The sequence below is a fragment of the Cupressus sempervirens genome, chromosome 3, assembly GCF_028749045.1.
Source record: "Cupressus sempervirens isolate cs-2001-9-10 chromosome 3, ASM2874904v1, whole genome shotgun sequence".
Lineage (NCBI taxonomy): Eukaryota > Viridiplantae > Streptophyta > Pinopsida > Cupressales > Cupressaceae > Cupressus > Cupressus sempervirens.
The window spans coordinates 567,056,948-567,069,114 of NC_143120.1; the positions used below are offsets into that span (position 1 = coordinate 567,056,948).

General features: G+C 35.9%; 1 protein-coding gene across 2 annotated transcripts in view; it reads left to right on the top strand.

Moving 5' to 3' along the window:
- LOC149567685 (CLP protease regulatory subunit CLPX1, mitochondrial-like) overlaps positions 1–10,666 on the top strand; it is a 289,493-nt gene extending 278,827 nt beyond the window's left edge. For both annotated transcript variants that reach the window (XM_089820948.1, XM_089820947.1), the window contains exon 15: positions 10,327–10,666. In XM_089820948.1, the coding sequence (XP_089677074.1) occupies positions 10,327–10,401 (75 nt within the window). In that variant the 3' untranslated portion in view covers positions 10,402–10,666. The remainder of the gene's footprint in view (positions 1–10,326) is intronic.
- Positions 10,667–12,167: the final 1,501 nt, after the last annotated feature.

Sequence of the window (12,167 nt, forward strand, 5' to 3'; positions counted from 1 at the left end):
ATGTCAATCCTGACCCCTGAGTGAAGCCTATGTCTGAAACAATTAGTCGGGTGATTCAGCAAAAACTTGTAAGAATTTACAATTTTTCTAGCCCGAAATTCAAACTGATGCCTCCTACTCAACCAAATCAACAAAATATCAAATGCATCAAGAATGAATTAATCTTTGCATTGAATGTATTTATAATCTGGGAATATTTATTTGACCATCAATGGATTCAAACAGGCTACATGGCAGAACAATATTGTCACTGCTTTATTTCCCTGTGTGGGTATCTTGGAGAAATGCAAGTCATTATCGTGAATTCACTTGATAGCATGCTATAAGCCACAGGAACGAATTGTGTGGATGTTGTAAATTAACTAGAGTCACTTACTCCTGAAAGAATATTTGTATTTGTTAAGCAAGGTGGAAATTGATGTAAATGGTTCATATTCACGTAGCTGAGTCATTTAAATAGTGAAAACAAGAAGTTGCAAGTGTTGCTTATGTGCCATGACCCTTTTTTGGAGCTGCTTAGTGGTAACAAATTAAGGAAGTGTAGAATAATTAAAATATTCATAGTTGGGAGCAAAGAAACAGTAGTCTGGTGGGAAATATTGAGACGTATAAAGGTTTGGTAACTCACAGGCATATTTTACCGTCGGGTTTATTATCTCAATGGAAAATATTATTAAATTGGGAGATTTTTGGGTGAATGACTCTTCATATGCCGATTGTGGGTCCACAAGAGCAACAGAAAATTCAGTGCAAATTGTTGGGAAAAGCTTATGGTGAAGCCAAACATTGAAGGAAGTATTGTGTGTCTCATGAGTTTTCAGGAACTCCTTTTTCAGATTTGAATTGAATGGTGGTGTCTGCTGTCAAGGTAACTCTAGTTGTAATTTTCTACGGTGGGAGGTAAGTGTTGTGAAGACGCAGGCTAATAGGATCACTACTGCTTTTGGGATGATTCGATAATAAGAATGATGCTTAAAAATTTCTGTTGTCGTAATTAATAATCTGTAGTTGTTTTTACACATGGCAGTTGCTGTGGAAGAATGTAGATAGGCACCCTAGGTGGGGAATATTATATGATGATGTTTGTGGAAAACCATGATAATAATCTGGTTGTCGAGAGCATTGTTTTGGACGATTGGTCCTATATTGATGATCGAGTTCCATTCTTTTCTTAATCTCATATATTCCAAACAGCGTCTGAAGATTGTGAAAAAACACAGGACAGTTATGCATTAAAGACTGTTGATGTTTGCTGTTTCAAAATTGATAGTTCCTATATCAATTGTTGTTTCTCATTGATTCTTGACTTTAATTTGCCAGGTATGACTGAATAATCATTTTGTGGATGCAGGCAGAAGGTGAATATTATCAGCAGATGGGATTGTTGGGTCACATTTCTTGAAAATGAATCTGTATATGATCATGTGTAGATGGTGTCTTGTCTCTTGCTTAAGGAATTGGAGTATTCAGTTATCGTGCTATAAAAGGGCCTGGTATGTTATGGGGATAAGCTTCATATTGCATCAACACTTAAAATATTATTGTTGTAATGGGGCTGTTTGAGTTTTGTACATATAGAAAAGGTTAATGGCAAGGGCAAGCCAGTATATTGGTGAGTGGAAAGAAATCAACGGAGGCTGAGTTTTAAAATAGAAGGTTAGCGCATTTACTTTGCCCTCTGAGTGCTGAGACATTCCCATGGGAATTCAAAACATCAAAATCAGTAGTTGAATAAGCTGTGGAAGAAACATTTTTTTCCAGTCAGCAGACAACTATGTTTGTGCAAATATGGGAACACAGTGTGACAATGTTAACATTCAGTCCTGATTTTTAATTCCCTGCTCTATTTCCTTGGAAAGAAAATTTATACATGTTAATCTATTCTACTTAATTTTGAACAAGCAATGCGAGTGAAGCTGTTAAGAAACTCTTAAAAAAGAAATTTTGGTGAAGAACATTAAGGGGTTCTTAAAGTAGTATTCGTTGAAGTCTGATTAAGTTTCCTCAAACTGTAAGCCAGTTGCTGGAGAGTTAATTTTCTAATACCTTACAGCTACTAAATTTGGTTCGAGGCTCAAAGCTTGAAGCATACAGTAAGAAAGCAGTGCTGGTAAATGTCTGAGTTTGCAAAATAGTGTTAAAGATGAGGCGGGAAGTCAACTGTGAACAGTGTTTCTAGTAGAGTGAGAAAAGTAGTTCTAGAATAGGGCAGCATTTTACAACATTTATTCTTAGGTCGGACAATAAAAAACAGTAGTCGTTTGTAGTTGTTATAACAGATTTTGGTGGAAGTTAGTTGTGTAGCGAAACTCATACAAGTATGAAAAGCAATTTTTTCTTAAAGGATTTGAAAGACACATTTAATGGTAAACAACTTAGAGACTTATAGAAACAAGTGGAAATGGGCAATTGGTTGTATATGATTGGCTTACAATTGAAGTCAATGGAAATCCAAGACAGTGTTCTCTCTAAGCTAGAAGACCTAGAAACATTTTTTCCAAAGTAGACTAGGCAGATTGTAGACTTCTTAGTTGGGTCTTACAACCCACAATGATTGCTTTGGTTCAGCACAGGTTTATAGAGCATCCAAATAAAAATGCCAGACTTGCAGTGGCTTCATGTCTCAGCGAGATTACATAGATAACCGCACCAACAGAAGCCTATAATGATGTGTTGAGGCAAGTTGTGCAGCTAATTGTGAAAAGCTTTCAAGCATTACATGATGACATAAGTTTTGCTAGTGTTAAGCAAGTCAAAATCTTAAATATTGTTTTCCATTATGATTGACCTTGAACGCAATGATTTGATTCATCAATTATTCCAATGCTTCTTTACTGAAATTAGGAGGCATCGTCTTGATATTGTTAAAGCTTGCATGCACACCACGATATGCTTAATCCTTGAAGAAAATGATGAAATATGCAAGAAGGTGCAATCTGAATTGTTGACCATTTGAAGGAAGGAACATATTGTATCATCCGCTGCATACAAATTTTCCAAAAGACTGATTGAGCATAATACTGAAATATTTAAGGAGTTTATGACTGAAGAATAGCTAATAACAACAGGTAAACAAGTTGCAGGGTCTCCAAAAATGAGCGAAAACCAAATGATTAGAGGACAGATTTGTTTTACATGCTAGCAAACTTGGACACCTTATCACATTTGTGAGGATTATAATGAAGTTGAGGAAAAGAAAGTAATTCAGGCCAGCAATGAAGAAGATAAAAATCTCACAGCTTTGCCCCTACTAAATAACACAAGTATTAGTTATACAACTCTCTATAGTGGCGGTACTTGGAAGTGGTTATAGACAAGCATCTTGAAGAGGATGATCTTGCTCAAGGAGAGAGCATGTTGTGTATTCTTCACATGATGTGAATTTGCTTGAAAACAATGACATGATAATAACCTTGTCCTTGCATACAGATCAATCAAACAGGAAATTTAATGCCCACAATGACATTGATGACACCTTGGTGAGGAACAATGGATCATGTGCTCTTAATAGAAGCAATTCTTTAAGGCATGGAAGTGATTTGGAGGACCAAGTAAAGAATGACATTTCAGGGTGATGGTTACTTGGATGTCCACTTGGAAAAAAACATTTTCATATGACAATGTTGAGAAGCATGTTTTGAAGAATCAGCTGAGAGATGCAGAAGAGATGGTTGTTGCAACTCTAGTATGTTGTGATGACTCTCGCAGGGTTATTGATGATCTCTACAAGAAGGCTCAAATAGAAAAGGAGAAAGGGGAAAAGCGAAGTGATTCTCTTATTGCTGATTTATAGGTAGTCAAAGCAGTCCTTGAGTCTTTAAAAACAAACTATTTATGTTTTCTTTCAGATAAAGATTATATTCTAAAGTTGCTGAATTATATGCTGGTAAATTAAGGAAAAAAGAGGATGAGGTTAATAAGCTCAACAGAGAGATTAAGAATGCTCAGTAGGCATTGGTTAATATGCGAGTTGCTCTTCATATAGGGAAAATCAGATTGTCACCAGTTAATCCAGGGAACAGGAGGAAAAAGGATGGCATGAATTTTTCTAGAAATTGATTAAGAAATTGGATAGTATTCAATAGAATCATAACTTGAATAGCTGCCCCAAGAAATCAATTAATAAAGTTTTGGATCAAATTCAGCTGGTGGATAATTCCTTGTTTGAGGTAGATATTGATTGGACATTTGATAACACACTTTTTGAAATGGATGAGGAAGATCCTACCGATTTACATGGCAAGGATGAAATAGATTGAAGGATTGTGGACCTAGGTGTACACAGGAGTGTTGAGACTTGGTTATAGGACTACCCCAGAGAATATTGTAGGAGGGTGCACATCTTTTTCATTGATTGGATTGGGATCCAGGAGTTGATAGGATGAGTGCTTTGCCTTTTGAGGTTTATGACAAGTTGCTACACAGTTTTGGGCCTGAAGTAGTTATAATCAAAGAAGTGCAATAGATGGGTGTGGCAATGAGTTTTAGGTTGACATGGGATCCATGTATCCTATGGATAGATGAGTTGCACTTGTACACCTTGCTTCATAGTATGAGAGGATGTTATCTCAAGACTTCCAGATTGGATGGCTGAGCTTTTGATAGATTTATATGGGATCCTAGGATGATTAGCTATGGTGAATATATCTTTCTATTAGATGAAATCTGACTGTCGTTATGTTGAGATAACAATTTGTTCATTGTTATGTAGTGACTACTATTATGATTTCTTAATGAGATGTGTATTGATATTATTGTTGATTGCAGCTAAGTGCCCTTGTCATAAGTTGAACTTCTGAAGATCTCTCTCTTGCTAAGAGGGAGTGTTGAATTAAGATGTAGCCGTATGAAAGATCTTGTTCTCCTTCAACTCTAGTCTTAAGATTTTGCTTCTGAAAATTATTTTCAACTAAGTCATGTTTACCTCTCCTTCTTGGACATTTGCTGGCTTCAACTCTTTCAGTTGTTTTGTTGTCAGTTCATCATGACAGTTAAATTCAGTTGGTTTCAGTTTTTTATGTTTCACTATCTGTGTGAGCTGTTGTTATCGGGACTTATGATTACCATTAATGAGTTTTTCGTGCTCCAACATTTTGATTATTTCAATTGTCAACAATGCATATGTAACATCTGGGCAAGTTTATCATGACTGTTTCATTTTTCTCTCCACGTCAGAATAAGTGGTGAATGATATACCCCAGTGAGTATAATCATCTCTTATGAAAACATCAGGCTAGTTATTAAAGGAAGTCGTCCATTCCATTGGCGTGGTCAAGGAGTGATCGCATGTGTTAGTTTTGAGCGGAAGAAACTCCCCTTCTTCAATAAGTGTTACTATTGGTGTTTCCGTTGTGTGACTTTTGAATGATCAAAAGCAACCTTCTCAGTATTAAGTGGTGTTCTTTTGGCATCAACACTTCTTGTTGCAGGCATTGTAGTTTTCTGTGTGAGTCGTGTGTGTATAGGGAATGATACAGGTGACCTTTTTGTGTACTAGATGCACCGTCTGTGATTCAAAAAGGAATATATGAGGGGGGTTGTGATCAATTCAGTGTTTTTCTCTTCAGCCATATGTTCAAGTTCCTAGTTGTATGTTGCAAGCTTCTGCAGTCTCTCTTTGCAAGTTTGTCTAATCTTTATTAGCTGTTGTATTTATTTTGTGAGATCTCAGAGTGCAGACATTTTTGGTGTCTGAAATTTTTAGCTCTTATTTTTATCATTGTCATCTATCTGTTATAAGTCTATGAGAACAACCTGTGTTCATGAGTCCTTGTTTAAGGGACTGAGACTTTGTAATTTCTCTATATTATGATAAAGGGATCATTTTTGTGGGCTAGAATAGGACAATGACTTGGTGGAGTAGCTTCCTTGAGGTTGATATGGGATCTAAGTATTTTGGTCTCAACATGTAGATACAGATTGCTTGAGGGCAAGCTATCTTCGGGAAGGGAGGACTGTAATGTCTTTTTTTTTTTTCGAGCTCATTATTTCTTGATGCGTTGTTAGCCCTTTTCACCATGGTCTCGTGGGCTAACCCTTTTCAGGGGTTAGTGTGATATTCAACCTAGGAATCTTCAATTTCAGCCTGATCAGAGTTAAGTCAGCAAGGGTTTAATATTTCTATTTACATAAGTCAACAAGGCTCCTTATTTTGCCTTTTTAGTGTTGGACTTGGAGCATCTCGTCGAGATCTTTCTTGCGAGCTATTACATGTGGTTTTTCGAGTCTGATTGGTCATCTATTTTAATGCCTGAAGATTAATTTTTTTAATAAAGTGACTTTTAAATTAAAATGCAAATTAATAAGTCACTTTATTTTTATAAGGCTATATTATTCTCTTCAGTGGGGAAAATAATATTTCAAAATGAAAACAAGACAAAGAGACAGGCAGGGGAAACTAAAATATCACTGCATTGGGCATTGAAAGAATTAAGTTTGGTTCATTTCAGCATGCATGGATTCAGTTTGGAGTTCAGTTTTCTTTCAGAGAAACTTGGGAAGCTTTAGCTTCTTTGCAGAATTCTGAGGACATAAACTTTCAGGCTTCTTGGTTCAGGCCGATCAGAGTTCAGTCAGCAAGGGTTTCCAATACTTACTATTTACAGTAAGTCAACAAGGTTCCTTATTTCTGCCTTTTCAGTGTTGGACTTGAAGCGTCTCGTCGAAATCTTTCTCGTGAGCTATCACATGTGATTTTTTGAGTCTGATTGGTTATCTATTTTTATGCTTGAAGATTAAATTGTTTTAAGAAAGTGACTTTTAAATTAAAATATAAATTAATAAGTCACTTTATTTTTATAAGGCTGTATTATTCTCTTCAGTGGGGAAGAAGATATTTCAAAAAGAAAACAAGACAAAGAGACAGGCAGGGGAAACTAAAAGATCACTGCATTGGGCATTGAAAGAAGTAAGTTTGGTTCATTTCAGCATGCATGGATTCAGTTTGGATTTCTGTTTTCTCTTGGAGAAACTTGGGAAGCTTTAGCTTTCTTTGCAGAATCCTGAGGACAAAAACCTTCAGGCTGATTGGAATTCAGTCAGCAAGGGTTTCTAATGCTTACTATTTAAATTTTACAGTAAGTGAACAAGGCACCTTATTTCTGCCTTTTCATTTTTGGACTTGGAGTGTCTAGTTGAGATCTTTCTTGCAAGCTTTCACATGTGGTTTTTCGAGTCCGATTGGTTATCCATTTTAATGCTTGAAGATTAAATTGTTTTAATAAAGTGGCTTTTAAATTAAAATGCAATTTAATAAGTCACTTTATTTTTATAAGGCTATACTATTCTCTTCGGTGGGGAAAAGAAAATTTCCAAAAGAAAACAAGACAAAGAGATAGGCAGGGGAAACTAAAAGATCATTGCATTGGGCATTGAAAGAAGTTTTGTTCATTTCAGCATGCATGAATTCAGTTTGGATTTCAGTTTTTGCTTGGAGAAACTTGGGAAGCTTTAGCTTTTTTTGCAGAATCCCGAGGATAGAAACCTTCAGGCTTCTTGGTGAATTGGAAACAATCCCGATTGATCAGTTGTGGTGAATTGACAACAGTGTTTACATATGGAGTTATGGGTCCTTTCATGTTTTCTTTTCCAATCTGACTGTACTGCTGTTTTTAAGATTGGATTATATCATGTTATCATATTGCTGATTATAAAAAATGGAATAACAATTTTGAGGCTGTTTGTCTGGTATATGTTGGTTTTATTACTGGATAATAGAAAATCTATTGTATGCCAATATTATTTAAAATTTCTGTGTTTAATCTGAGAATATTTGGAAAGATATCTGGCTGGGGGATATTACAAAAATGGCTCTGTATGTTTACCGTACTGGTAAAGAAATCAACACATACAAACAATGGAATAGAATAGCAGAATTATATTCGCACATGCCAGACATACATTATGCTTCATAATATCAGTAATAGTAGATGATAATTTACAATGATCCCAGGCGGGATATAAATACTACCGCCGAACGTTCCCAAAGGAGTCCGTCGGCCACAACATTACATCCGCTACAAACTATTTACCCGTCGGCTACAAAATACAGAAACACTGCCGAGACACATCCGCTACAAACTATTTACCTGTCGGCCACAAAATACAAAACACCGACGACAGTCAATCCGTCGGCTACAGAAACACCGCCGGGACCATCCAGTCGGCTGACACTGTAGAGTTCTTAAGATTGAAATAAAACAATTTAGGCTGTTCAATGCAGGTATGGAAACATTCCAATAAAATATATTATACTTATTATAATGAAATCTTTGCTTCCAAAAGTAAAAAATCTACTCTATAAGCACCCATGGCTATACTTCTAGTTTCTAGGCATATAGATTGTCAAGACATAGCTTCATTCAGTGTGTGATCCTCCAGTCAATACATTTGTGAAGCGATAGGTGTGGGAAGGATTCGGACACCAGATTGCATCATTCCGTAGACAAGTGTTTTTTCTTGTAAATGTATTGCTACACCTTTAGCTGCAAGTGATGATTCACTTCAATCTATCTAAATCATAGTAACAAGAATCACGATGATTCACCCACTTTGGCAGTTTGATTCAAGCTAGGCGATTTTTTGTGAATCGGTGAATCATATTGGCGATTTCTTGGCATGAATCGCCATGAATTGGCTGGAAAAATTGGGCAGCCCGATTGTGCAACTTAAAAACATAAAAAAATACAACTTTTTTAATGATTTTTTTTGCATTTCTCTTTCTTATAACTCTAAATGACCTTCTGTTTGTTGTGAATGACAAAAAGAGAGGAAAAGTGAGAGATAGACTTGAGCTATGTTTACCGTACAGGTAAAGTAAATGAACGCATACAGAAAATAACAGCAGAACAGTAGCATAATATTCGCAATAGTAAGTGAATGATGATTTACAATGATCCCAGACGGGATATAAATACTACTGCCGAACCTTCCCGAAGGGGTCTGTCGGCCACAATTGTTCTATCCGTTACAAACTATTTACTGCCGGACCGTCGGCTACAGAAACACCGTCGGACCGTCGGCTACAGGAACATCGCCGGACCATCGGCTACAGAAACACCGCCGGACCGTCGCGTCGGCTACAGGAACACCGCCGGACCGTCGACTACAGAATGCACAATACTGCCGGAACCATCCAGTCAGCTAACAAGCTAGAGCTAGACCTAGAGCAAATAGACTTGTCTTTTCATTTTGTTTACAAATAGACATATGTTTCATGGATCTTCATCTTACATACAAGTACGATTTGATATCATTTTTTTTAATGATCTTCATCTTACATACATTTATGATTTGACAACATTAATAATTCTATATATCTATGTCATGGCTCATTATGATCCTATGCTTTCTATTTACTTAAGCTAAAATTTATATTTTACATATGTGATGGATTTATCATTTATGTTCCTCGTTTGTGTATGTTAGATTCTATTTGATGATGTTATAGTTTGTTTAAGTTACATTCAATAAAGGGTGCATGAAATAAGTTTTAAATTGTTAAAATCTCTAAATGTCGAGGGTTTTTTTAATTTGCCGATTCATAGCCGATTCGATTCCTATTCATCTCCGATTCGCGATTCGATTTAGCCTTGCCGATTCCAGTTCTCGTTACTTTGATCTAAATACAATGTATACTAATAGAAGATAATCTTTGTTATGTAGTTTGATGGGAAATGAACATGTCATTACCATCGTGTTGATCTGAAAGTATATGTGAAACACTGACACGGAAAAGTGCAAACTTCTACCAGGTGTATGCTTTGGGTTATTTTTGGAAAGTAAGTATGCATTAAAATGAGCTTTCGGTCAGTTATTCAACTTATCCAAACCTGCACACAATAATTTCCTTGGGTTAAGTTTGAATTTTTTTTCGAAAACTTTACATATATATTATTTTCAAAATATTTATTTCTTTAAATATTATTCTCTTTTCTGATATGAGCTGAATTAAAGTTGCAACATTTGTCTCCACACGCATTAGAATAGGTGAAACATTTCATATATACCACAGAAGGATTTCAAGTAGTTGGGGCAATATGCTTCTTTGGGGAAAATAACTTTCTATTTTAGTGAATTTACTATGTGCTAATTACTTGCCGGTCGATGTTTCCTGTCATGAGTTTAATTTGGTATTGTTTTTATGTGAAAGTAAGAGTTGTGTTGCATTTTTTGTATAAAATGTGTGACTAGTTATAACATGTGCTTTTACATTCCATTCTCTGACATTCAATTACAGTTTTTGTATATAGGGTTGACAGATAAATATTCATTGATTTCTTTTATATTCACCACATTAATATTTCTTTCTGGTATTGCTGTTGCTAGGCTGTTATTGAAGAACCCAATCAAGGTTTTCCAGATGTAGAAACTGAGCTTCCTTCCAGAGCCATGAGTATGTAACATTGTAGTCTTGGGACAATTTGTGAAGTATGGAGGGGATACTTACTCTAATTTGTACAGCAGGGGCTACTTCTTGTGCACTGTATTTGCGTATTTTTTTTACCAATTTTCTTCAGAAGTGCGTTGTATAGATAACTTTTTCTCTGAGCTTTTGATAAAGATAAATTTGCTGAACCTCAGACAAAGTATTTTAGATGTTCAGAAATAAACTCAGCATCATGTATAACATTATATCCTATAATTATATAAACCATTTTTATTTGTATCTTTTGAGTCTTATTCAAGACCCTTCTTCAGGGAATTATAAGATCGGATATATGGTTTTTGGAATTGCCTTCATTGTTACTTAACACCAGATGCAAAATGTTAATCTTTAGAGTTTGAGACTGGTCAAGTACTTAAATAGAGATTAAAAGACAATTTCAAATATTCCAATGATTGCTACTCTGTTTCCCTTAGATTGGTAAAAATGAGGGTTGTAACAGGGCCTTATCCCATATAAATTACCTAAATTGCTAGAGCAAACAAAGAACCTCCATTTCGATGGCCATTTCCAGTGACACAAAAAACTCTTAATATGAACTACTGCTTATTTTGAAATTATATCTATGACAGTGTGTGCAAGTTTTGTGAACTTAGAGAGGTAACAGAAAAAGGAACAGAAACCGGTGGAATACTGGTCTCAATGGGTCATTCGGAGCCAGACTATAATTTTTTTAATATAAGCCATTTCTTATAATCAAATTGACAAATAGCATCTATTACAATATTTGTAGCTTTAGTGAAACATTACAAAAGAACAAAATAGGATCCATTCCATCACCTCCAGTTAAATCATTATAGTTTGAAAAATGAAGAAAACAAATAAGCACTGAAAACAGAAACAAAGATCCCATAACATTATCCTATTTACTCACCACCCCAGTTGCAGGATTTACATCTAGTGGGCGTGCACCAGATGCTGATGCACCTACGGATGTGAGCTGGGTGCGGACAAGATGTGCACCCATGTGCGCACCCAGCCCTTTGGATGTGCATGCATCCAGATGTGGATGCACCTGCAGATGCAGGCTGGGTGTGCACAGGATGGACGCCCAGTCTTGTGGATGCATCCAAATCTGCAGCCTGTGCGTCCAGACGTACCTAGAGGATTGGACACACAACAAGAACTAAAATGACATGTTTTTGAGTTGAAAGGCCTCATAAAGGGTTGTTTTAGGGTTTATAAGAAAAAAATTAAACAAAAGAACATTTTTTTGAGTGTTTTTTTACTTGACTTTTCATTTTGGCATCTGTTGATGCATATGGATGCAGGTTGGGTGCACCCAAGATGCGCATGCAGCCCAGGGGATGCATCTAGACATGCAAATGGGTGCACATCTTGGGTGCATCAACAGATACCTAAAGAAAAGTCAACTAAAAACACTTAACATTTGTTTTCCTTAATTCTTTTTCTTCTAAACCCTAAAATGGCCCTTTATGAGGCCTTTCAACTCAAAGCATATAATTTTGCTTCCTATTTCGTTCTCAACTTAAAATTTTGGCATTTTAAAAGATGTTTAGTTTAATGGAGATCATTTATGGATTGCCAAATAGCTTCCATAAAGGGTAACATCTATGGTAAGCGTTTAAACCCTATCTTCAAGTCTTTTGATGGTTTTTTTCGAGTGTTTGATGGATTTTTTCAAGTTTGTTTTATTATTATTATTTAGATTGCAACAATGGTCGAGTCAAAGTGTAGTGGCTATGAAAGGAAATTAGATATT